Source organism: Ceratotherium simum, chromosome 20, assembly GCF_057802395.1.
Source record: "Ceratotherium simum simum isolate JZ-2026a chromosome 20, ASM5780239v1, whole genome shotgun sequence".
Taxonomy (NCBI): domain Eukaryota; kingdom Metazoa; phylum Chordata; class Mammalia; order Perissodactyla; family Rhinocerotidae; genus Ceratotherium; species Ceratotherium simum.
In genome coordinates, this window is record NC_141919.1 from 34,886,670 (window position 1) to 34,914,051 (window position 27,382).

Genomic DNA, 27,382 nt, shown 5'->3' on the forward strand with positions numbered 1-27,382 from the left:
AAAGCATGACTGTTTATTCCCGAGGGAAGGCACCGGTGCAGCTGTTTGAGTTGCAAGCTGAACTAGCCACATTTTTCATGGAACAGCATTTTTTACTTGCAAGAATAACTGACAAACTATGTTTTTTTTAGACGTGGGTATTGGCGAACACTTTCTCAAAAATGAGTGAAGTGAACCTTCAAGGAAAACCACTGACAGTATGTGGTTACCGATGATAAAATTCAAACTCTCAAGTAAAAATTAGAATTCTGAAAAATGTATTGTGTCATTATGAACTTAATAGTTTTCTAGTACTTGCTTTTCTGACAAGATCAGTGGTAATATTAATTTTTAAAATTTAATCTAATTTTATTTTATTCTACAGAATAAAATGTGTCAACACTTGAAGATCTGCAGTATTCCAATTTTTTCCAGATGAGCAATGAATTATGTCACAAAATCATGTACAGGTTAAGAGAACTTCCAAAGTGAAAAGGAGACCAGTGGATTTTAATGTAACAGACTATGAAAAGTTCCTTGGAATTGTTTCTGGTTATACATTGCAACTAAAGTTTAAGAAACCATCACTTGTTGAGTTTTTGTGTACTATCAAAGAAGAATATCCACAGCCATTTGAAAAGACTATTAAAATACTCTTCCTTTTTCCATCTACATTATTTGCATGAGACTGGATTTCTCCAGATGCCTCCTAACAATGTAACAGATTGAAAGAAGCAGCAGTTGAGGGTCCACTTTCTTTAATGAATGCAAATATTAGAGCTTTGCGAAAAATGTGAAATCATGGGTCTCTAAATAAAAATACACTATTTACGTTAACATGCAATGAGTTTATTATTGTTGAAATGAATTAATAAGCATTTGAAATACTTCTCATTTTTTATTTCTAATACAGTCAATACCGATAAAGACAACCTACATAAGCAAAAACTCCGGGCTTGCAATAATTTTTATCAGTGTAAAGGAGTCCTGAGACCAAAAAGTTGAAGAATCATTGTAATTTATCATCACTAAGAAAGCACAATTATTGCGAATGCTGCTTAGAATCAGAGCAAATGAAACTGATCCTTGAATGTTTGTTGGAATGCGACAATTTGCTTTGATATACCAATGCAACATTTATAGTTTTATCTGAAACTCTACCAAGTCACTTATCTGTTAATCCAGAATATTTATCAGCATTGCTTTTCTAGTAATAAAAATTTAAGAACAAATTTTAAAAATAAAGGTAAGCTGCTTTCAATCTCAGTGCAGTCTCTACTCCTTCACTGTTTTAAGACATACTGATTTCTCTTTTCAGATGATATTTCTGACCAATTTATCTTCACTAATGTACACTTCTGCTTGTGACTTCTTCCATGTACAAGTAAAGCAGTTAGTTGAGACTTAGGAAATTTGTCAATAAAAAGCCATCCAGATACTCTTAGACTATAACTCCTTAAGAGCAAAGGCTTTAAGTAATTCAATACCCCTAGATCTGAAATAATGCCTAGGCGTATACTTAAGCTGTCTGAATTTTCTTCTATGTAAATTATTCCTCAAAGAAAAAATATTTCCATAAAATAGTGCCTGGCACAATAAATATTAAATAAATTGGGTGACTGAATCTAGCCATCTGGGTCACCTCTAAGACAAATATGCCTCACTAGGAATATTGTGCCTAGCCATCTGGGTCACCTCTAAGACAAATATGCCTCACTAGGAATATTGTGCTTGGCAATTTTAACCCTAGTATGTATACCTAGTTCTTCTTGAATACATAATGAATTTTGAGATTATGGTAGGACAATATCCTAAGGCTACTAAGTAGGAATAATCATCCAAATTGCACAAAACTGAAAAAAGTGGCCTATCACACTGGTAGTTCTGAAATCTAGAATGTGGGATGATTTTAATAAAGAAAGGTGGAGGAGAAAACCAGTCCTATGTTTTTAAAAAATATTTATTTAAAAATAAGATTTCTAAAAATACAGTACATAATACACTTCAAGAGAAGTAAAAATTCCACAATTTAAATTAAAAACAATCTGCAAAGAAAAATAGAAATGTAACATGAATAAAATTAAATCACTAAAATAAATTTAAAAAAAACCCAAACATTATTCTTAAGGTAGATACATGGTTTGTTTTCCATTTTAAGAACCAGTGTAGACTTTTCATTTAAACAAGTATATCTCACACACACGGCTCCCACTTGTCATTCCCATCACCCCCCCTTCTCAGTCTATTCTCATCTCTCTCAACTACCATTTTCCTTTTTACCATTAGCACTAGAAACGTTAGTGAAGATTTTCTTTCAACACTCTCGGGGGAACAGACAGGTAAAATAGCAGACAATGCAGCAAAACAGCCCTCAGGTTTAAACATATTCACCGAATGAAAGAATGCCTGACAAACCTAAACACAGGATCTTCATACAGCACTTGGAACACACCACTATTACAATAAAAGTCTTTTATTTTAGGAATATAATTAGATACAATTTGAGGTTGAAACAAAATTTTAGGAGCCTCAAAATATCACAGATTTTACCTATTCATTCAACTTGCCAGTCAGACTTAAAAAAAGACTAATTCCAGGGTCATTTGTGCTCAGTCCTCCCAACAGCCTGTCCTGTCAGGCCTGCACTCACACTGTCTGAGTATTTCTGATTGTGGTGAAAATTCTTCCTAGGATATCATTTAGTTGCTTTATTCTACCTACGCTAAAGTAGAAATTTCTTTTTAATATTCATCTCAGGAGGACAGCAGACAGTGGTGAATTCTCTACTACTCAATAACGTGAACAATAGCTGCATTCAGCCACTTTAAGTTAAATAATACATAAACAAGCTGGAGAACTCAGAACCGATACTGCGGCAACAAAATCTAGGAAATATATTGTTGACAGAGAGACATAATGTTGCTGCTTCTTCCCATTTTGCTTTCAAACAAATTTTGCTTTTACCTCTAATGACACATACATCTGTATTTCTATACATCATTAAAATGATCCTAAGTCAGGTTTCACATAAATTTCAGACTTGATTCTTTTTTTCCATTCAGAATTCACTGCAAAACCATATACTGTATCTACATTCAAAGAGAGATTGATTTTAATTGATTGAAAGTAACGCAAAACATTCTCAAATGTGATTGTCTACTTTTCCAATACATGCACGCTGTATCTTCTTGCCAGAAGTTTTAACCATTTCAGCTACAGTTTTAAGGACACTAAATGAGTGTTTTGAAAGTTTGTGGAAAAAATAGGGAATCAGAATAGTATACAAAGCAGTACTACATTTAGACAATTACAAGTACTTCTAAAGTGTGTTTTCTCCCATTTTTTGTAAAAGAAATCACTAAGCAGAATTAGTGTTTAAGATAGTCTTACTCTAACTTTTTATGTAAAGTGAGTAACAATATCCAGACCTTTTATTTTTGTGAAGTTGTTTTGCTTAAATCAAAGTATATTTGCATTTCCTCTTGGGCAAGTGTTTATATATATATGTATATGTATACTTTAAAAGTGTTCTTTAATTTTGCAAATATTATATGTATATTTTAAAACTGTTCTTTAATTTTATCTTTATTTGCAAAATAGACAAATAGCAATATCCTTCTTTAATGCCACTAAGGATTACACACACACACACACACACACACACACACACACACACACACAGAATTCTTCATTTGTAATCAGAAGGGCCCTTAACTTTTCATTTTTGAATTTTGTTTCAACATCCATTAAAAGGGCCCCATAACCTATATAGCTCATTTACAGAAATAAAAGTAGAGTTATTATTATTTCTCATTTTCCCACAGAAATAAAACAAAACAAATCTTGTGAAAAGTGCTTCAATTATCTTTTGTAACCTATTAAAATACCTTTTAAAGTAGCCAATCTGTGCTAACATACAAAATGAAAAACGATGCTAATCTGCCTAACTTAAAAAAAATGTCCAAATGAGAGACATTTAAAACCAATTAAGTTGAGGCAGCAGTGTGCAAAAACTAAGATCTATTAATCAAAATTATTCTTAGTAACATAAAATTCTACTTTATAAACACAAGGATGTGAGAAGAAAAGTCTCAGTCAACCAAAAAGAAAATGAACTCTTTGGTACAGGAATTAAAAATGTCACTCAGAGCTAGAGTAGCACCAGGATGTGTTAGTTGTTGAGGGTGTAAAACACTAACTTCAGGCACCAGTAGGTTCAATATCACCCCATGCACACAGGCAAGAACACAGAGCTTACACCCTGCAGACAAGCTGTCCCTTTAGCTAACAGCCTAAGCAATTAAACCCTGTACTTGGTCCAAGAGGCAAGCAAAGCCACAAAAAGAAACACACTTTTTCTTGTTGCTGTTTTGTCCACATCTTACATATAAAGCTATCAATACCAAAAAGACCAGAGGGTTGAACAACTGTGGCAAGTGCTACGTTACATGCTACAGGTATTCCCGATACCAATAGATATGGAGACCTTCAAGTATCAAGAACTCCAAAATAGCCAAAATTTTAAAGTGAAAATCACCCTTTATATACAAATTGTTGATTTTTCCTCTGGTAACAAAATTTACTACAATGCTTAGTACCCTTTCTCGACAATAGGACACTTGGAAAAAAAGGTCCCAGCTTTTTCAATCAAACTTTGGACAACCTATTCATTTCTCCTCAGCATTAAACACCTGCACCTTTCACATTATTCTTAACACTTCAGATTAGCATACACTACACAATTAAGATACTTAAAATTTTAAATAATGTTTCAAAGGCATCTGACCAGCTGAAAAGAATCAGCAATAGAAATTCCTTAGATAAAATAACTCAAACTAAATGCTTATGTGCATTCACAACTCTTACAGTAAAACGGTATCAACAAGAGATGAGGCTACGATGATTGTAGCAGGGGATTTTCTGATGTCACAGAAACTATCCAGTCAACCCTGCTGCTGAGATGTTGATTATCCATGTTCCATCTAGCCTTTGCTCCATCTTAATATAAGTTCCTCTACTCTCTTTATCTAATTTTGGCTACTCACTACTGATTTGAACCTGTCTTTTATGGTGGACAAGGGAAAAATGACATAATAATAGTAAAAAATATAATGATAATGGAAAATATTGCCAGTACCAATGACTTAAAAATTTTAAATACCACTGTTATCTCTGTTTCAAATTAGCACTAGCAGGCAGTATTACAACATTTGAAGAACAGACAAAAAGGCAGTAAAGTTTGCTGTTAAAAATTGCACAATGATAATGAAAGGAGAAGTCAGAGAAAACTGTCACTTTCCTGAAGCTGAATCATCATCATCCCAAAGGCAGCAGAAATGCTAAATATTGACTGATATGTAGAATAACAACGTTGGTTCAAAATACTTCAAGCAAGTTGGTTCTATTACTTTCTCACATTCAACTGTAGAATATTTTAGAATTCAATTGAGAATGGCTAACTAAAGTCAGAGCATAATGAAATTTGTGATTGATAGATAAATCCAGAGAATTCTTAGAACAGAAGGTAACAGATGTGGACATTAAATAATACACTCATTCATTTGTTAATTATATGGTTAATAATACTAGCAAGCAGAACACACTAAATGTACATGACTTACTAACTACATTTGCCAATATTTATATTTTTGAAAGTAATAGTAGTAGTGTTGGGTAAAAAATCTAATACTTGTATCTATTAGTCAATTATTTAACGTTCGTAATTGTAAACTTTACCAAATAAATTCTGGATATATCTACGTATATTAGAGGTCACATCAAAAACCTACTTAATGAAGCAGCAATAGTTTAGTAAACTTGAGCTAGGTAATCTATTCACACATGAAGCACAAGGGGAGAAGCAGTCAGAGACTAGAGAAAAGTCCAGGGAGAGACTAGCAGCTCTGTTAATATTAACGCCACTGTAACCAGGGCTGGACACACTGATTTCATAGCAACACATGCGAGAACACTTGAACTGCCCCATGGTCTAACACATAGAAAATTGTGCAGCCATAATCTAAATTACTTCACATTTCCTGGCTAGAAGTGCTGCCCTAACTTAAGTCTTCATGATTAGCATTCAGAATTAATATACCCTTTTGAGTGAAACCTATCTTTAACTAATTACATCTATGTAAGTGACTTGAAAAAGGCTGACGAAGAATAGTTATAACTGGCCACCACCCTTAGAGAAAAATCTAAGCATTAGCAAAAATGCACTGATGTTCATTCTGACAGAAGTGTTAACTTAGCTGTTATACTGAACTTTATGCATGCTTATGTTCTCTACTTCTTACTATTAAAAGTAAACTATGCTTTCTTCTGTTAAAAGAGATTAATATGTTAACTAAAATTTTAAATATAGCTGTCTCTTATATTAACCACCAATATTTTTAATCCAACTCAAGCAAAATAGCCTTTTTCTTATAATGGAACATCAGTTAACTTAATATTTTTAAACTATAAGTCTTGGTTACAAAGTACCAAGAGCTCTTTAACTGAATGCCTACTGTTTGGGGGATTCTGAATTCAGGCAATTTTTGCCTATGATCTTGAGCCCATAAACTCTTTTGTTTACAGAAAAGAATAACAACAAATATAATTGTTCAAGAGGCGTTAAGTTATAATACCTAGGTAAAAATCTTCCATTTCCAGTTGCCCAATTAATGACTTTGCTGATGTAACACATCCTTTAACATACATTTTGCTTAAAATGAAATGGAATGTTTATAAGAAAATACTTCACCCAATATTTAGATTACATCAGTAATCTCACTGCTCATAATTATTTTCTAATACTCAACATCATTAGTTATTTGCAAGGTTAGCCAGAAAACAGAATAAATTGGCTACTAAAGCTACAGCTATAACTCTGAGTAAGCAAGTTAAAAAAGAATGAAGAAAAGTATAGAAAGAATTAACAATCTCTTACTATTTTAACGCAATAGAATCAATTAAAAAAATCATTCCAAAACTGAGATTAAAAAAAACTAAATGTTTTTTTTGGCAGATATTCAGTAAAACACATTAGATACTTGCTTGTCATTGTAACTACAATAAATTTCTGTGTTTTGTAATAAATTGGTAATTTTAAGGTAATGGCTTTTCTAACTCTAAGGACTTAATTTGCCAAAATAAGGTTTAAAATAAAGTTCATGAAACGGTTTACATTTGCTTATCCTGATCTGATATAAATTTATAATTGATAGTAAAAAATATAAAAAGAATATACATAAATGAAGCAAAGTAGTCATCATATTTGTATGAACTAGACATTGACATCATAAATAGGAACACATTCATTTTCATAAAATCTTACATTTTTGTCCGTACACTCCCCCTAAGTTTGCACCTTTGACATGTTCAGAATCTGGCTATACAACTTACTTGTGGGGCAGTAAATCTCTAGAGCCACTATAATTACATCAATTAGCCAAAAGAGGGCGCAGAGAGAACACTAGCCTGTATGCACTTCCCAGGAAACTGCCAGCAGGTTTCTCTTGTCTACCGAGAATGAGAAAACCCACAGTCAGGTGTGCTAACTTGGGAACACTGAAAGTTACAGCACAAATATATATAGATATACTTTAATATAGATTCTTATATAAATATATTGATATATAGCATTTCTGCCATTCAAACAAAATAAATATTTGCCTTGCCTAGTGTATTAGTTTGTATTCCAGTGACTTAGAGGAATCAGGTACAGAGGGATCAGGACCAGGGAGAATAAAGACAAAGGAAGGAAGAGAATGTGTCCTAGCAGTGGTAAATCTAAGAACAACAAAAACAAAAGCCCTCAGAGTGGGAAAGGAACAGCCTCTGGTTCTTATTACTGAGGCAGAGGTTGGCACTGAGTACCTCCCAGGTACTTTTCAAAGGTAGCTCCGGCTAATATATGAAGTATAAATACGTCCATAAAGCTCTTTAGGGTGTTGTCACTTGGCTTTGCTGTTTTCTCAAGGTGCTCATTTGAAAGGAATGTATACAACATAAGGCATTCAACTGATAGTTATCTATATTATCTCTACATTGCTTCTTTATAGCAGTTCTGCCACCAGACCAAATTGGTCAGTACATTAGCTTGCACAAAACCCAACCCATGTGCCTGACACAAACATACTAATTTTGTGGTTCATTAAGCTCTATAAATATATTTCTCATATTAAATTTACTATGCATCTTATCGGCACCAATAAATATTTTCATCTGCCACTTGTAAGTGCTTAAATAATAAAGCATTGTAATCAGAACATGAAAGACATGGTACTTATATCTCTGAGAAGAGCTTATTCCATTATTTTAGAAGATATTTACAATTTCTGAAAGAACTAACCACAGTATAGTTAATTGGCTGACAATGGTAACCTTCTGTTTCATGATTTCTTAGGTATGATTCCTTACTATCCAAACTAACTAAAAGGAAAATACTGATATGCTCCAAGAACAGTAGACCTCTTCAATCTTCTCTTCAAGGGAAAGACTGTGAGTACATAAATATCTTTAAAAGATATATGGATTTTGCAGTATTCTAACGGAAAAAATTTAAAAGCTGAATTTTTTTCAAAGCATGCTAAATGTCTTTTCACACAAACATTCTATGCTTTCCAAGAGACCATCACTATTAGCAGTTTAAATTTGTATAAAGCTAATGATAACTCTAGATCATTATATTTTCTTATTTTTAAGGTCATTCCCTAACATTAGCTACTAACAAAAGGTCTCTCAATCCAAATTATAGTTGGCCAATTAAAATTTAATTTCAATTTGGGTCACTACAGGCACACAAAAGTTACTGACTTACTTTTACTATAAATAAAATTTCAATATTAGTTGGCCAATATCTATTATATATAAACCTTCCATGTATAATTTTAGATCTACTAGTAGGAACATAAAAGTAAAAAGTATATATATTTTTTCAAAAGCACAATATTCCTCTTTATACTGTACATTGTGTATTATCTAGTTATACTAGCATTTTAAAACATACACATTCTAATATAACTGCACTGGAAAAGGTATCTGTGGAGTTACTGCAAATTCTCTACCCTTTTTGCTCATCAAAATCTTGGGGTAAAATAGGAATACATGCCCATTTGGTCAAAAATTTCTCCTTGGAGCAAATATTTGAACAACCATCAATAATTACAATGGTACAGGGAAAACAAACGGGAGAGTTAATGTGAAAAAAATTTTAATCTTTCCTTTAAAATAAGGTAGGTAGTTGGTGTTTTATTTTAGTGGTGTTTTTATTTTGTTTTTGGTGAAGAGAAAAAGAGACAACATTAGAAAGCTACTTCTAAGAAAGCACTGCCCTTTTTTTGTTGTTGTTTTTGTTTTGCTGTTGTTCAATCCTATGCTGCATTTTAAAAAATCCTGCAGCACATATAAAAGGAAGTATTATGTATTTTAAATTCTATTTGAAAAAGAAAATTTACATATAAGGTGTATCAACTTTTGTAAAACCTGAAGAATTAAATTCAGATTTGGTTAATACTGCTTAAGAGTGAAAAATTTAAATAAACATCTGAAATTTCCCATAAATTAAAATCTGTAACATTATCAGTACTAAAAGAAATTATGTACAATTATTTCATCCCAATCACTGCCTTTCGAGTTTAATAACAAAAGCATTTAAAGAAATCCCTGTGGAACGCTAATTTGAAAGTAAACATGCTTTAAAACTTAAATATAGATCTTTTATTAGTCCCACAACAGGATCAAGATCACTATTAAAATAAAGCCTGGGGCACATTATGATGCCTAAGATTGGTGGGTGGATTTTAATTGACTTGAAGACTGTCATAGTTCTATTATCAGAAAACCTGTAACGCATTTCCAGCATGGAGGACCCATCTGTGCCCACCATCCATCTGTTTAGACGTGATTGGCAAAGTGGTAGGGAACTCGCAGTGGTTGCCTCTGCCTGAAAGGAATAAACCACAGGATCTTCCAACGAGTGCCAAAAACTTCTGAGAAGGTCTGCTGCCATGGCTTTCGGGGCCTCGATCTACAGAAGACAGCATTATTAGTGAAAGACAGCACTCCCATGGTGCACTTCAGTCAGCTAAAACAATACAGGTTGGCTGGGGATCCATTACTGGACTCTGATGAATTGTGTCCCAGCATCACAAATACAGCTTTTCTTTCATTATGGCATGCAGCTGAGTTTTAACTCTGGATAGCAGATATTGTATCTGTGTCGTCAATCAACCGAGGACAACTTTTGAAGCAGAGGAGAATCTCAGGATTAACAGAATGTGTGTCAACAACACAGTAGCAAACCTCTTTTGATGTACTTTCAGGACAAATAATTTAACTTACTTTAGTTAGACAAGGAGCAAGAATGATCAGCACTTATTTTGTTTGAAAACTATCATGGCTAGAAGACCCCTACTGTAAGACTGGGTATGCTTGTCTAGCTCAGGCCTTAGACAAGGCACCAAGAAAAAGCCATCATTATATTATCTTTCCACTACACACACACATTTTTCAAATGGAGCTAGTTGTTTCCATTTTTAAATAAGAACACTACAGACTTCACTTTTATACTTACATTTCTTCACAACAGTTCGACATCTTTTCAATAGATGTTGTATCCTATTAAAAATTGAAAAAATTATACTCAGATGCAAGAAAGTTATCAAGCGTTTATTCCATATCTATTTTATGATGTTTTTCATCTATTCAGAGAATATTCAGAAGATTTAAACAGTTTATATGGGAACTAAGAATTTTAAATTATCTACATACATTGCTGAAATTCTTTTGGAAAAATAGAATCAACATTACATTGTGCCAAAAAAAAAATTTATTCAACTACAAAACTTCACAAAAATTGTAGGATTCTCATTTTATTAAAATATAACCTTTTATTATACTCGCTTTCTTGATAATTCTTTTAAAAGACTAGTGTCTATTTTTAATTCAACTGTCAGTGAACATGCATTAAAAAATAAATACCAAAATGACAAATGAAGGGCACTAATGAACAGAAAACTGCCAAGAGACAAGAGTGCTACTGGTTCTGGATTTCTGTAAACACACACAAATTCAACAAGGCAATCTATGCATCAGCCACACTGCAACATCTATTTCTCTGAAAAGTAAAGTTAACTGATTAGTGTTCTTTGGTAACAACTATTTCCTTTTTTTCAACAGAAAAATCAGTCTCCTCATAATAACACAATTTCTTAGTATGTGTTCTCTATAAGGCTCTACCACAAACAGATAAGAAAAACAACCCAGCAAACAGAAGACAGCTCCTAGACACGTTGGTTTAATTCATGTTAACGGAAGATCTATCATTAGATTGAGAAACTGTGATGATAAGTATTGTCCAAATAATCAAAACGCAAATTACACAACCTTATTTTACACATATATTGACATTTTAAATATACTTTAAAGTAGTACAAGAGAAAATATATTCTTTTAAATATATAAAAAGGTTAGTGAAGTTTTCCTCCTCTTATCCTTTACTTTAATAGCTTGTTCATAAACAGCAGGTGGACTGTGCTGTTATTAAGCAGTACTATTCATGCAAATATTTGTGGTTGCAACTCCAATCCCAAGAACTTCTTTGGTTGTAGAACTTTCTTCCAATGATACTACGAAAAAGCTCTTTTACCTTAAAAAAACCTTTTATAGAAGTTACATGAATAGCCCATAATATTACATTCTCATGTATGAACAGCTAAATAACTAGTTAGCCCACAAAAGGGAAAATAAGTCCATTTTTTAGATGACTAGTAACTAATAACAGAGTTTCATTTCCAGATTTCCCAGGAATTTGTAAAGAGATTGTAGGTTAGCTATATATTCTATATTCATTAGTTTTCCTATCATGCTTTGAAATTCGTGGTATCCAATGACAATTCTATTTATAATTAACCTTTCTTGGTTCTGTTGCATAATTTCCTCCTAATAATGTTGTACTTTGTGAAAACAGTCTGCAAACACATGAGAACACTGATTAGAGACTTAGAGGGAAGTTGGGTGTCTGGTTCCACATCTGTAAAGAAAGTGAATGAAGTAATTTTAATGGTTTCTTAGAACTGATGGGTGACAGGTTGTTCCAAAGCAATGAAGATAGCTTGTGCAAAAACACAAAGGGAAAGATAGGACAGAAGTCAAGAAGTGCTATTAGGAAAGGTATATAAAATGGCCTAAGATCGCAATTGTGGATAATACTTAAAAGATGGAAACTATTTCAGGATAAGGAATGCAATTACAAGGTCAGACTACCATAACTAGCTAATATTATACAAAATTTGTACTATGCAGAAATTTACAACTTGATTACAACTTGGAAGAACTTATTAAGGGCAATAAAAGAATCAACTTTAAAGACTGTGGATTTAGACTTCATATGGGAAAAGCTTTTATTTTCAAGTGCTTTTGACATCTTTCTAGAATCTGGTTCAAGAAACGAGTAGAATACTACCTAGTAGGTCATCATAAACACATGGTTATTCTATCAAAGGATGTGATGTTTACCACGACTTTATGAACAGGATTTGCGAGGCTAGCCAAAAAGGGCTACCTTTTTCGTCTAGAAATGGCAAATGCTTATTTCTCTGAAACTCAGCTATCCAGAATACTGTTATGATATAAGAAAAAAAGTACAATTTGTATCTGAACAGCCAAACATGTCACAAAATTTTTGCCCTGGCACTTACACAACACACTCAGAGTAACACAAGTTATCACACTATCACATTCATAAGCACAACACAAACAGCAAACTAGAAGAGGAGAGAGGTTACTGCTGGCAGGACACTGAAAACCACAAGTTATTTCCAAGTGCCAAACTAGGTTTAATGTACTTTTTGTTTGCTTTTTTGAAGCGGGGAAATGTGGACTATTTTAGAAAAAACAAACTAAAAATAATTAAAATAGATTTTGCTGCAGAGAATTACATTCAATACAAAAGACTCAATACCTTTAGTGACCACCAGTAAGATAATTGCTATCTTCAAGCAGTATAAATGCAATTGATAAATTCTTAGTTATATGTAAAACTCAACTATCCAGAAAAATTTATTCTTCAAGGAATGATAAGAAACAGTTTATTGTATGTTGTCTACAATCAGGATATCTTATTTCCAGTGAAACACTTACGTCTTGATTATGGTCTAATGATAAAAATATCTAAGAGTTCCATCAGTCTGCATAACTAAGAGATATATGTGAATGCTTTCCTATTTTAAAAACTGTAAGTTTATTTTCCAAAAAAAGAATAAACTAGAAACAGCAAGACTTACAGAAATATACGCCTTACCTATATCATCAAACAATACTTTATCTTCTTCTGATGGCTGATCTCGCCCTAAGAAATGATCTTTCAGGTTCAGTCTAAGAAAATGTGTTTGACTATAAAAGAAAGCTGTACCCTAACTAATAAGATTACACCTGGAATGGAAAAAAAAAAGTTCCGAGCAGAAAGTCAGAGGGAGGTATTTATTGCCTATTAAAAAAATTGGGGGGGGGGCAAGAGCAAGAACTGATCACCAGAGGTTTCCTGGTTAACAGACCCAAGAACCTAGTCCTCTTGGAATAGACGGCTTGATGATACAATCCACCCAACGAACTCATCCTGCTTTGAGGTCATTCTCACCAAGCAACACTCTGCCATCTATGTTGTATGGGAGACAGAATGTGCTGAAGGGTCCTTTGGCACACCTGACAATTGTACATAAGGGAATAAACAGTCCATCTGGTTTGTGACTATTGCTTTTGAGTCTGCAAGTAAGAGTCATTGGGCCTGATTAACTCTGGAAACATTTTCACAATGAAGTTTCTAGACCTGCCAAACTGAAGACCTGATGAAAGTAAGAACATTCTATCAGAAAGATTCCTTGAAGACAGTTCAATCTAACCTCAACGATCGCCTACACTCTTTCAATGCTTTTAACTCTGTTGTGCATACCTAATTCAATAACTCTGTTGATTTAATCTGGATTTAAAAACACTATTCAGGAAAGTTTTTCACAACCAGAGATTATATACCTGTTTTTATCTATTACTAATTTCTACTAATTCTAAAATAGACTTTTGCTTGCCTTCCAAGCACCTCTGATCAACATACGGACAGCAGCTCATTTAGCTTTGCATCTTCCATAGCACCTGGTAGCATATATTGTTCAAAGTGGGTACTCAATATGTGTTTGCAGCACTAAACTAATTGAACATGGACAGAAATAGCACGATTCCTTATTTTTAATTTTTTTTTTTTGCAATCCAAAGAGAGAAAATTTTCTGTTAATCTTAGCTCTTTCTCCTCCTTTGAAGCCAGAACTCAATATATTCCTCATTTGAAACACATGGTTCTTTAAGCACCCATCTCCAAAAGAGGACCAGCTATATCTTTTCCTAGAGATCTTAAGTTCACATAAACATTTAATCAATCAAGGAACCAAAGTGAGAGGGCAGTAGATCTTACATTTATAGCCACTGAAAATCTCTTTCCAAAATAATTCCCATACTTCTCTTCATCAAGACACTTTCTGGCTGTATAAAATCTTAGAAAAGTTACCAATACTCTGTATCTCCGTTTTCAAATAATACTATTTAACCTCATAGGTTTTTGTAGGGATTAAATGACTTAATAAATGTTAGAGCCCTTAATAACTCCTCAATAAATGGCAGTCCTAGTTTTTATTGATACTGCCTACTAAACACTTTCTGAGAGGGATTGGAGATATAATATCTCAAGTACATCAGAATGTAACCTTAAATAATCATGTTTAAACTAGAAAGTGGTTTTTATAATGAAAGATAAAATGACAGGGACTATGGGAGACTACACAGATAAAATCCAGTGTCCACAAGGGGCTTAAAATCCAGTTGAAAAAACAAGTACTAAGTACATAAACCATGATTTGTTTACTCATTTAACCATCTATCAAAAATGTACCAAGTACCTATTATGACACAGTCCTTGGCATCAAGGAGCTTATAGTCTAGGGAAAGTAGTCAAGTATACCATTTTATACTTGACTACTTTAATTTATATAGATTTATAGAAATAAATCTACAGGAACATACAGAAGATGCCAGAGAGGATGATTACACCCAGTAACACATCACATCAATAAACCTTACACTAAATGTTTGACACAGCTGAAAATTACGTTTGCATCAACACTCAAGAGCAACTACTCTTACATTTTTAATACAAAATCATGCTTTCAATAAGATTTTTGGTTATCAGCAGACGTAAGATGGGCTAATGTGCCCCTTTGGCTGGGATTTGGGAAGTAACTCATATACTGATAGAATGTGACAGAGAGAAGCATATGAATCATAGTGGAAAACGATATACAAGTTAACTATAAATATAAGATTCACTGTTTACTCCAATCCTATAATGTTTTAAAGTCGGATTAAAAATTCATGTGGATTCAGACGTGAGACAATAAAATGAACGTCTGGGGAAAACTGCAAGTAAAAGGAAAACTCATAAATGTTTAGCTTCCTTCCAAAAAAAAGGCATCTATTTAATTACTCCAGCAATTAGTAATGCTTTAAGAAAATTAAAATGTACTATTCCTATTGAAAAAAATTACAGAAATACATTTAAATTGTTTTTAATTACTTTCAATCTTATCAGAAATACTTTCAAGGAGTTTATTATACTGAGCAAAGAGGGATGATGCAACACAAATACATTTTCACACAGGAACATGTTTATGCTAAAGAGCAATCCAATTCCACACATAATAATTCTGATGTTAACAGGCATTTTTTTTAAAAGAATGCTTTTATATTACTATGCAATGTAACTTAGCATGTATTTAAACTAATTCCTTGGCAAGAGGGAACATAGTTTCTATAAAGTTCTCTACTGTATCCAAAAGTCAAAGAAATACTATAGCCAATATTTGTATATGACATTAAAAGCGTATAAGAAGTGACATTTTAAATTTTTATAGTTTTTCTAGGTTTTTAAAAACTACTGAGAAGATATCTCATATAACGATTGGAAACACTGTATTAGAAATACATTTTGTTTTTATTAAACAAAAATATGATCCAGAAAGGAAAACAAAATGCTGTATAGAGCTCCCTTTATGGAAATGTAAGTGAGCTAGGTTCAGCGTAATTGCAATGATTTCCATATTTGCAATGCTGATTTGGAGTTGAGTAAACCAAACATAATTTGTACAGAGATTGTACTGAATGCTGCTAATTCACCACTTTGATTCAGTGGGATACTTTGAAAAATTTAATTATAAGGATTAATAATCTCAGAACTACATTTCTGGGTACATATTAAAAGGCAGGTAAGACCACTAATTGTCTGATTAATGGGAATGCTATTTAATGGAGAATCTCATTTAAACTAATCTAACATTTTGAACATAAGATACTTTTCATTGCATAAGATAACTAAGTTAAAATTAAGTCACCCCTGCATTTGTGATTCTTTCTGTATTTATTTAGGTAACCATGAGCCAGTATTTAGGGGGAAATATTTTCCCCTTTTAATTTGAAAAGCTTAAATTAAGCTATCTTCAGTAACTCAAGTAGAATCCAACAATAGTACCTGTGAGACCAAAAGCAAAAAGCTCAATTTTTTCTTTGAGAATTTAAAGCCTTTTACAAAACTGCAACTAAATACATCTTCCTCATCCTACCCTCAACCTCACCACAACTGAGAAAAGCACTAAGCCCCAGAGACGCCAGCAGAAGCTTAAGCTGCTACATAAACTCCACGGTGCCCAGAAAACAAAAATGCTTGTATACAAAATCTAGATAAACTGTCAGAGCAGTGTCATGGTACACAATAGCTCACTGTCAGAACCGCACCAGAAGGCGCTCCACCAGCTGTTACAGGGCTTCTTGATGAACTCTCTCCAAGCCCAGGGACGGAAACATGACTAATACAATCGCCCAGCACTATTAGTACTGGTGCTCATCAGAATGGACTTATTCTTGGCTGTGTGTGAACTACTGCTCAATAAGAAATTCTGACAACATCAATTACATTAATAACAACATCACTATCCATTTCATTCAGAAACAGAAAAAGAACGCTAAACAGCCTAAGTAAGGAATAATTAGAATAATCTGTTCCCTAAATAAAGAATGCTTCAAAGCAGACTGCTTTGAAAACACTTTAACTTCAATATTAGTTTTAATAAAAATGCACAAACACATATTTAAATCCTGTTTAAAATTAAATCTAAAAATAATCAAAGGTAATCCTTTCAAATTGGGTTTAAGATTAGTCTATTCCACAGAAACATCTGGTTGTGTTGAGATCTTTTAACCTGGGAAATGAGATTAGAAATACAGTATTTTTAAATTTAAGTTATTTCTAATTATTTTATCTGGGTCACAGATAATCTGCTCTTGCTAGGTCTAAAATGACATCAGATTATCATTACCATGATTATCCTGTTACCTTCTACTATCAATAAGAAGATGGGATTTTTCCTTTTACACAGAAGATAAATGATTTATTTATTCCAAGTAAGAACAAATAATGAAAAAGAAATTACTGAAAATTGATATGCTGCTTCCTCAAAACCTTAACCTAAACCTAAAGAGATAGCATCTGTTTTGCTTGTTTGTTTTCTAATAGGTCTGCATTCAAGCTACAGAATTACACCGTTTATATAATGAAATGATACTCCTACCAGTGTTTTCCCAAAATGCCTCTTGGTCTTTGGGATGCAGGAGTGGGGGAAGGAGGAAGACATCAGTGAAAGGATTAAATATACTGTAATTCCTTCTGCCCCTTTTCTTTCTTATGCTACCTGATAAATTCATCACTTCTTTCACACTGTAAAGAGAGATCCACGGATTCAGATGATGACAAAAAGATGTTCAGGTGTTAAATTTCCTGTAGGTAGTATTAATATTTTCATAAAATGAAACAGCAAGCATGTTTTATAAAGAAAGTAAGCAAAATACTGAATGTACAACAACTTTAAATAATTAAGCCTTAAAGAACCTGAAACCAATGTGGGGGGGAGTGTATTCTGAAAATCTTTTAAAATTTTTCTTTAAATCCAAAAAGAGTGGTGCCTGAAGTTCACCACGAAAGCCCAGGTAAATGGAATTGAAATTTACTGTAATTTTTCAAAGTACCTGGGTTCAAGAAGAAGTACAGAGACTAAAGGTTGGACTAACAAATAGAATATATTCTCTCTCAATATTTGCATTCTTTTTTGAATGTTTCACAAAGATATAATTTCTACAGACATCAGACCTGTCTAGTACAGATTGTTCTGCCAGGATACTATCTGTATACAGAAAGAGATGAAACTTCTGGACAGAGCATTATTCAACAAATGTGGTTTCTACTCAGATTTAGAAATATCACAACATCAGAACCAATCTCCCTATATTAAGACAATGAAATGTTGTTCAAGATTATAGCAAAGGAGAAAACAGTGCAATTTGAAAATTAATATTAACATGTAGTATGGAATCGAGTCAGAATAGAACCTGATGTTATACATTCTTTAAAAACCAAAATATATGATACATAACTTTATGTCCAACTCAGAAGTGAATGCTAAAATTTTAGAGTAGGGATTCTTAAAAGATCTTGAAGCCTTTGCTGCCAAACTCCACTCTCTGAAGCTAGTAGGGCTGCCAGGTGAGAAGGAATTGTTACCCTCAGCTACAAACCCTGACGGCCCTCCTAAGCAACTTGACACCTTAGCAGGGATGTTCCCAAACGACCATTTCCAGTCATTAATCATAAGAAAATGGGGAAATCTGAGAAATCCTATTTCAGGGGACATAAATACATATCAACGATCTTAATAAATTTAAAAGTGGAAATCCAAAAAATGCAAGCATAATCTGGAAATTTTGACATGACTTCTGAACAGACTATAAAGTAATTATTAATTTGTATAAAAGTAAAGAAAAAAGATTTGAGGGGAAGACCTACTCTCATCCTCAGCATTGTTATTAATATCATCATCAAAGAAATCACAAGAGGTAGCAGAAAATATTTCAAGTTAAATAATAATAAAAATATATTTAAACAAACATTATATAATCTATGAGCAGCCAATAAACACATGAAGAAGGGTTCAATATCAATAGTCATCAGGGAAATGCAAATTAAAAAAAGATACTATTAAAACTACCAGAATAGATGTAATTAAAAAGACTGACAATAACAAATGTTGACGAGGGTGTGGAGACCAGAATTCTCATACATCGTTGGTAAGAGTGCAAAATGGTACAGTTACTTGGGAAAAGGGTCTGGCAGTTTCTTACGAAATAAAAGATAAATCTATCTTAAGTGACCCAGCAATTAGTCTCCTAGATATATACCCAAGAAAATGAAAACATGTTTCACAAAAAAACTGGAACAAGAATGTTAACAGAAGTTTTATTCATAATTGCCAAAATCTGGAACCAGACCAGTTGTCTATAAATAGAATGGATAAATAAATAGTGGTTTAGTCATACAATGGAATACTACTCAGCAATAAAAAGGAATTATCAATACATGCAACAACATGGATGAATCAAAAAACATTATATTGAGTGAAAGAAGACTTCAATAAATGGGTACATATGAAACTCTATAATCAATATTAACCTATGGCAAAAAAAAAAAAAAATCAGATCAATGGTGCCTCTGCGGAGGATGCGGACTTACTGATATGAGGCATGAGGGAACTTCCTGGGGTGATGGTAACATTCTGTATTGTGAAAGGGGTTTGGGTTGCACATGGGTGCACTGGTTAGAGCTTATCAAATAGTACTTAAATGTATGCCTTTCATTGTATGTAAATTTTGTCTCAAAGGAAAAAAATGTAAACAAGCATTGAGCTCTAATTAATGATTTGCATGGTGAACTATTTGATGCCTGCAATTTACTTTGATATGTATCAAAACATACAATGGATCGACAGATGGACAGTTTGAAATGAGACAGAGGGATATAGAGATAGAGAGATAGATATCTCCTGTATTATTTCTTTTTCTGAAAGTTAATGTTTTGGTTTTTTTTAATATTTATTTATTTAGTGTGTGTGTGTGGGTGGGTGTGTGGGTGTGTGTGTGAGTGTGAGGAAGATCAGCCCTGAGCTAACATCCATGCCAATCCTCCTCTTTTTGCTAAGGAAGACTGACCCTGAGCTAACATTCATGCCCACCTTCCTCCACTTTATACAGGACACGGCCACAGCATGGCCTGACAAGCGGTGCGTCCGTGCACCCCCGGGATCCTAACCCCGGCCACCAGCAGCAAAGCGTGCGCACTTAACTGCTACGCCACGGAGTCGGCCCTGCAAGTTAATGTTTTTATTAACATTTCTTGTTAATGAATAACAGAAAAGGACCTTAACAGAAAATAAAGGAAATCAACAAACTATATACAAAATGAATGAATAAATGAATGAAAATGAAAAAATGAATAAAATTAACATTTAACTTATGCTAGAAATATTCTCTTCTTTTTTTTGATAACAGCTTTATCAAGATATAATTCATATACCATACAATTCACCAACTTAAAGCGTACAGTTCAATGGTTTTTTAGTATGTTCACAGAGTCATGCAGCCATTTACCAAAATTAATTTTAGAACATGTTCATCACCCCATGAAACAAACTCTGTACCCTTTAGCCATCACTTCCAGCACTCCTAGCTCCCCAACCCTAGGCAACCACTAATCTACTTTCTGTCTCCAAAGACTTGCCTATTCTGAACATTTCATATAAATGGAATCAGACAAATATGTGACTTTTTGTGACTGGTTTCTTTCACTTAGGATGTTTTCAAGGTTCATCCACATTGTAGCACGTATCAATACTTCACTTCTTTTTATGGCAGAATAATATTCCATTGTATGGATATACCATATTTCTTGTATCATTTCATCAGCTGATAGATATTTGGATTGTCAGTTTTGGGCTATTACGAATAATACTGCTATAAATATTCATGTACAAGTTTTTGTGTGGACATAACATTTCATTTTTCTTGGCTACATACCTAGGAGTGGAACTGCTGAATCAAATGATAACTCTACGTTTAACTTTTTAAAGAACTGCCAGACTGTTTTCTAAAGTATTTGCACCATTTTACATTCCCACTAGCAGTGTATGAGGGTTCTGATTCCTCTAAATCCTCACCAACCTTTGTTATTATCTTTTTTTATTATAGCCATCCTACTGTGTGTGAAGTGGTACCTCATTACAGTTTTGATTTTCATTTCCCTGATGACCAATGATGTTGAGTATCCTTTCATGTATTTATTGTCCATTTGCATATCTTGCTGAAGAAATGCCCATTCAGATCCTTTGCCCATGTTTTTTTTTTTTTTTTTTTTTTTTAAAGATTTTATTTATTTATTTTTCCCCCCAAAGCCCCAGTAGATAGTTGTGTGTCATAGCTGCACATCCTTCTAGTTGCTGTATGTGGGACGCGGCCTCAGCATGGCCGGAGAAGCAGCGCGTCGGTGCGAGCCCGGGATCCGAACCCGGGTCGCCAGCAGTGGAGCGCGCTCACTTAACCACCAAGCCACGGGGCCGGCCCTGCCCATGTTTTAATTGTTATCTTTTTATTATTGAGTTATAAGAGTTCTTTATTCTAGATACAAGTCCCTTATCAGATATATGATTTGCAAATACTTTCTCCCATTCTGTGAGCTTTCTTTTCAGTTCCTTGATAGTGTCCCTTGAAGCACAAAAGTTCATAGTTTGGTTAAGCCCAATTTTTTTTTTCTTCCTTTGGTTGCTTGTACTTTTGGTGTCATATCTAAGATACTATTCCCTAATCCAAGATTTATTCCAATGTTTTCTTCTAAGAGTTTTATAATTTTATTATATTTTTTTATTTATTTTTTTGTGAGGAAGATCAGCCCTGAGCTAACATCCGATGCCAACCCTCCTCTTTCTTATTTTCTGAGGAAGATTGGCCCTGAGCTAACATCCGTGCCCATCTTCCTCTACTGTATATGGGATGCCGCCACAGCATGGCCTGCCAAGCAGTGCTTCGGTGCATGCCTGGGATCTGAACTGGCGAACCCCAGGCCGCCGCAGCGATGCATGCACTTAACCGCTTGCGCCACCAGGCCGGCCCCAAGAGTTTTATAATTTTAGATCTCACATTTAAGTCTATGATCCATCTTCAGTTAATATCCATTTATGTATATGGTGTGAGGTAAGGGTCCAACTTCATTCTTTTGCATGCGGATATCTATTTGTCCCAGCAGCGTTTGTTGAAAAGACTTTTCTTTCCCCCACTGAATAGTCTTCAACCACCCTTGTTGAAAATCAATTGATATATGTGTATATTTCTGGACTCTCAATTCTATTTCATTCATCTATATGTCTGTCCTTATGCCAGTACCACACTTTCTTGATTACTGTTGCTTTACAGTAAGTTTTGATGCATTTTTTTCTTACTACCTGATTTTTTCACTGAATATATTCTGGTAAACACAAGTTTTCATACACAACATATGTTATATATAATATAATAATTGAGATCTTTTTTAACATACGTGTTTATTTACAAACATATGAATAAATAGTCCCTACAAAATAAATTTGTAGAGGTTGGTCAAAAGGACTGTGCATTGTAAATTTTGATAGACATTGATAATGTGCCCTTCAAAAAAGTTATACCAATTACACTCCCACCAATAACGTAGGAGAAAGTCTTTCATCCTACATCTTCTGCAATGTAGTGTATTACCAAACATTTAAATCCTTACTCAATATTTTTCTCACTTTTTGATCTTCTCTGTTGTGATAAATCCCATTTGGCAAATAAATACATGCAAAAAAATTAAGACAATTACTAATAAAATGTTTCTACTAACAACTCCATTTTTGGGAATTTACTTTAAATAAATAGTTTAAAGAGGAAAAAAAGAGGTGTTCAAAGTAATGTTATTTGTAATACAGAAAAAAATGATTGCATACTAGAGGCTGATCGACAGGAAAACGGTTAATTAAAATATGGTATATTCACTAAACAGAGTATATCCAACTATTAAAAACTAAATGTCTGTAGCCATATAAAAAATACTTTATGTTAATTTTTAAAAGCAGGATACAAAATCGTATGTACACTCTCTACACTGATTATAACTATCTTAAAATTACACAGGGATATGGAAATGAGAATATATAAATGACTAGGGGTAATTTCTCCTTTAATTTCTAAACTTTCTGTAACTTTTTAGACTTAATTTCATAATTATGTTCATAAATACATTACTTTACATTAAAAATATACTTACTGTGATGATGCCAATTAGTTGAGTATAAAAGAGTCCAGTTATTCCAACTAACATAGTAATGCCCATAAAGGCAGCTAGTCTCATTATGGCCAATTCATGTCTAACAACAAAGAGGTCCTATAAGAGGAAAAAAAAGAAAGTCTTAAAAACAATTCGATAAGTTACTTATAGTTATAATAATAATCAAGAATTGAGCCATAACATTTCCCCTTATTAACTTAAAAGAACTACTCTCCTCGTTTTTGAGTTTCTTTCACTTAATACATAAATATTTGAAAATTTCAAAAACAATTGTTTTTAATTCATAGTAGCAAGCTGAAAAACAGGATTTTACTACTCTAGTGTGTCAAAAAACCTCAATTCTAAAGTTGCAAATGAGCCATGCTCATTTACTATCTGTAGAAAAAATTCTCCAAAAACAAAAACAAAACATGTTGAATCTTTGATTCGACAAAAGGAAATTTTAGTATTGTATTGCTAAAAAGCTTGAATGCACAAGCCTGATTCATAGTATTAAACTTCAAGTGACCAAGATACCTAGAGATTATCTAACTTAGTCAAAACGAGGGGGAAACATAAATAACAGGATCATATAGACAGCTCTCTTCAAGCCCACTTCATTCATTCATCCATCCACTCACCCAACTACCACTGCCAAGCACTATGCTACGTAGTAGAAATGCAAAAATGATAAAGATATGGTCCATGGCCTCAAGAAGTATGCAGTTCATTTAGAAAGAGAGTCCTACTTTGCAAAACTCCAAAACAATGTGATATTTGCTCTAACAGGGATGTGTGCAGAGAGGACAGTAGAAACATAAAGGAATGCCTAGACAGGAGGAAGAAATGGAAATGCTGTAGGGGAAAGCTGATTTTCTGGCTCTGGGTATAAAAATGAGGGTCTTGAACGTGAACCAAAGAAATCATGGTGGAAGGACAGGAAAAAAAGGAGAAGCATTTCATGACCCTCACTGTTACCAAGCAGACAGACCAGAGTGAGAGAATGAAAGAGCAAAGACTTCTCCTGAACCCTGTTGTTGCTAAGCTTTGGAATAAAACAGCCACAGGAGAAAAAAGCAACAAACGAATAGGAAGGACCCCAAAAACATAACCACCAACATGCTTTTTAATACTGATTCAGGTAAAGGCTTAGAGGTATCCTGGTAGCAATACCAAAGACAGGGAGGTCACTGAACATAACATAATGCACTTGCTCGAAACAAAAGAACTGATGCTCTTCTACATATCACTGTGATCATTCACCAGACAAGCAAAAATCTGATTCCACACCCAAATCACTCAATTCATTAGCCTGGAAAAACTGAAAATTCACCAAGACACTTAAGGTGCTATGTAGCAGTCATTTCAAAACTTCAGTAAAAAGAACCTAAAGCAGAATCCTTACAAAATATGTAAAGATGAAAAGATGGGGATAAGAATAATATAAAAAATTAAGTACAGTAAGTTCTGCTGTAATGCTGTTTGGAAACACAAATTGGTTCCAACATGACGGATATGTTAAGCAAAAATTTGAGCATAGCAAGTTTTTTATGTTTGCTTATGCATGATTTTATCTGCAAGAAACCCTAGATGAAACGAGGAAAACTGCACCCAGCCAAACCAAGCTACAGAGGAATACACAACACACACGCTCACCCCTCAAACATCTACCAGCTACCTCAATTTATCATACGTTATGAGCCACCCTCATCCAGATCTGCTAGTATAACTTTAGTACAACTAAATTCAGTTTAGAGAAAAGTAACACTACCTCTCAAGAACAAGAACATTTGAAACCACACAGAGGCTTTCCTCTGTGCATTCCTTCCCCATCACATTCTCCCCCTCATCCCTACCCTAAAGGTAAAGGTTCCTGATTCATTTAGATACTACCGTGCTTCAGTTGCATATTGCAAATATCTTCTCCTGCTCTGAGTCTATCTTTTCACTCTCTGCATGGCATCTTTTGATAACCCCAAGTTCTTAATTTTATTGTAGTCCAATTTATCAATATGTTCCTTTAGTGCTTTTTATTTCCTGTTTAAGAAATCTTTCCCAACCCTGAGGATATAACAACATTCTCCTATATAAATCTTCTAAACCCTTTAAAAACTTTATAGTTTTGTCTTTCACATTTAAGTCACCAATCCACCTGGCAATGATGTCTATTCTTTTGTGCACAGTGAAATACAGGGGTCTGAATTTACTTTTACTATATGGATCCAATTGTTCCTGCACGGTTTATTTAAAAAGCTGTCCTTTCCTCAGTGATCAGAGGTCAAGTGTCCATACAAGCATGAGTCTGATGTGGGCTCTCTGTTCTGTGTTCTCGGTTTATTTGTTCATCCCTGTACCACTGACACACATCTTGGTTACTATGGCTTTGTAATAACTCTCCATACCTAGTAGGCCAAGTCACCCCATTTGTTCTTTTTCAAGAATGTCTTGGCTATTCTAGATAATTTTTATTTCCATAAAAATTTTAAAATTAGATTTTCAAGTTACAACATACACTTAGATGTACACACACATATAACATCGTCTCTCCATTAGGCTTTACAATTTTCCCCCTAGAGGTTTTGTATTTGTTTTGTCACATTTAATTTAGGAACTTTCAGTTTCTTGATTTTATTATAAATGGTTTTGCTTTTAATTTCATTGTCTAAAGGTTGTTTGTTAGCATACAGAAATAGAATTGTTTTTTTAAAATCTTGTTTTGTAGTCACACTTCTTAAACTTTCTTAAAAATCCAAAGAATCTACAGATAAATTATTTACACAATGATATCATCTAAGAGTAATGACAGTTTTCTCTTTCAGTAGTTATACCGTTTCTTTCTTTCTCTTCCCTCACTGCACTGACCAGAACTCCTAGCCCTATGTTTAATAACAATGGTGATAGGGGCATAGTGGGCGTCAATGCCTTGTCCCCGAGCTTGGAGGGAAAGAGGTCAACATTTCACCATTAAGCATGCTATAGTTCTTGTGTTGTGTTTTGTGGGGTTTTTTTTTTTGGAAACCTTTCATCTCACTAAAGAAGTTCTCTAGTTCTAGTTTGCTAAGAGTTTACGATGTGAATGGATGCTGAATTTTATCTTTGTCTTCATACATTGCTACATATATTGTCTTCAGATATATGATTTTGTTTCTAATCTGCTAATGTCATAAAATAGACTGACTGATTTTCTAACTTAAAAACAACCTTTCAGTCCTAAGATAAACTCAACTTCATCAGGCTGATTATATATAACCAGATTCAGTTTGCTAATATTTTGTTTAGGAGTTGTTTATCTATGTTCATAATCAGACTAGTCTATAGTTTTCTTTCTTTCTCTTATCATCTTTGATAGGTTATGTATCCACCATATGCTATACACATAAAACGAGCTGGGGAGAGCTCCTTCTAATTTTCTATTCTTCACCACCCCCCAAAGCCCCAGTAGATAGCTGTATGTCATAGTTGCACAGCCTTCTAATTGCTGTACGTGGGCCGCGGCCTCAGCATGGCCAGAGAAGCAGTGTGTCGGTGCGCACCCGGGGTCCGAACCCGGGCCGACAGTAACGGAGCACTTAACCGCTAAGCCACGGGGGCCGGCCCTCTATTCTTTTAAAGAGTTTGTATAAGACTGGAATTACTGTTTCATTTTTTTTTTTTTTTTGTGACGAAGATCGGCCCTGAGCTAACATCTGCCAATCTTCCTCATCTTTTTGCTGAGGAAGACCGGCCCTGGGCTAACATCCATGCCCATCCTCCTCCACTCCATATGGGACGCCGCCACAGCACGGCCGACAAGCAGCGCGTTGGGTGCGCCTGGGATCCGAACCGGCGAACCCCAAGCCGCCAAAGCGGAGCGCGCGCACCTAACCGCTTGCGAGGCCGGGCCGGCCCGTTTCATTTTTGATAGAGCTAGAACTCACTGGTAAATCTGTGAATATTCTTTGCAGGAAAAGTTTTAACTCCTCACTCATGATTATAGAACTACCTATGTTTCCAATTTCTTCTTGAAGCAAGTTTCTTCTTGAAGCTATACTATGCTTATGACCAGGAAACTCAGTAATGTAAAGATGCCAACTATCCAAACTGATGTATAGAATTAACACAATCCCAATAAAAATCCCCCACCAGTAGATTATCTACTCTGCTGGTGTGGGAGTTTTTTATTTC

At 34.1% G+C, this 27,382-nt stretch overlaps 1 protein-coding gene across 4 annotated transcripts in view; it reads right to left on the reverse strand.

The window, feature by feature from the left end:
• Nucleotides 1-27,382, reverse strand: part of ZDHHC21 (zDHHC palmitoyltransferase 21) — an 80,079-nt gene that overhangs the window by 3,826 nt on the left and 48,871 nt on the right. For 3 of the 4 annotated variants that reach the window (XM_087444603.1, XM_087444601.1, XM_087444602.1), the window contains 3 exons: nucleotides 23,219-23,335; nucleotides 10,541-10,584; nucleotides 1,922-9,994 (listed from right to left, as the gene is read on the reverse strand). In XM_087444603.1, coding sequence (XP_087300729.1) covers nucleotides 9,862-9,994; nucleotides 10,541-10,584; nucleotides 23,219-23,335 — 294 coding nt within the window. In that variant the 3' untranslated portion in view covers nucleotides 1,922-9,861. Of the gene's footprint in view, nucleotides 1-1,921; nucleotides 9,995-10,540; nucleotides 10,585-23,218; nucleotides 23,336-27,382 lie in introns of those variants that run through there. The other variant, XM_087444604.1, reaches the window with a different exon arrangement.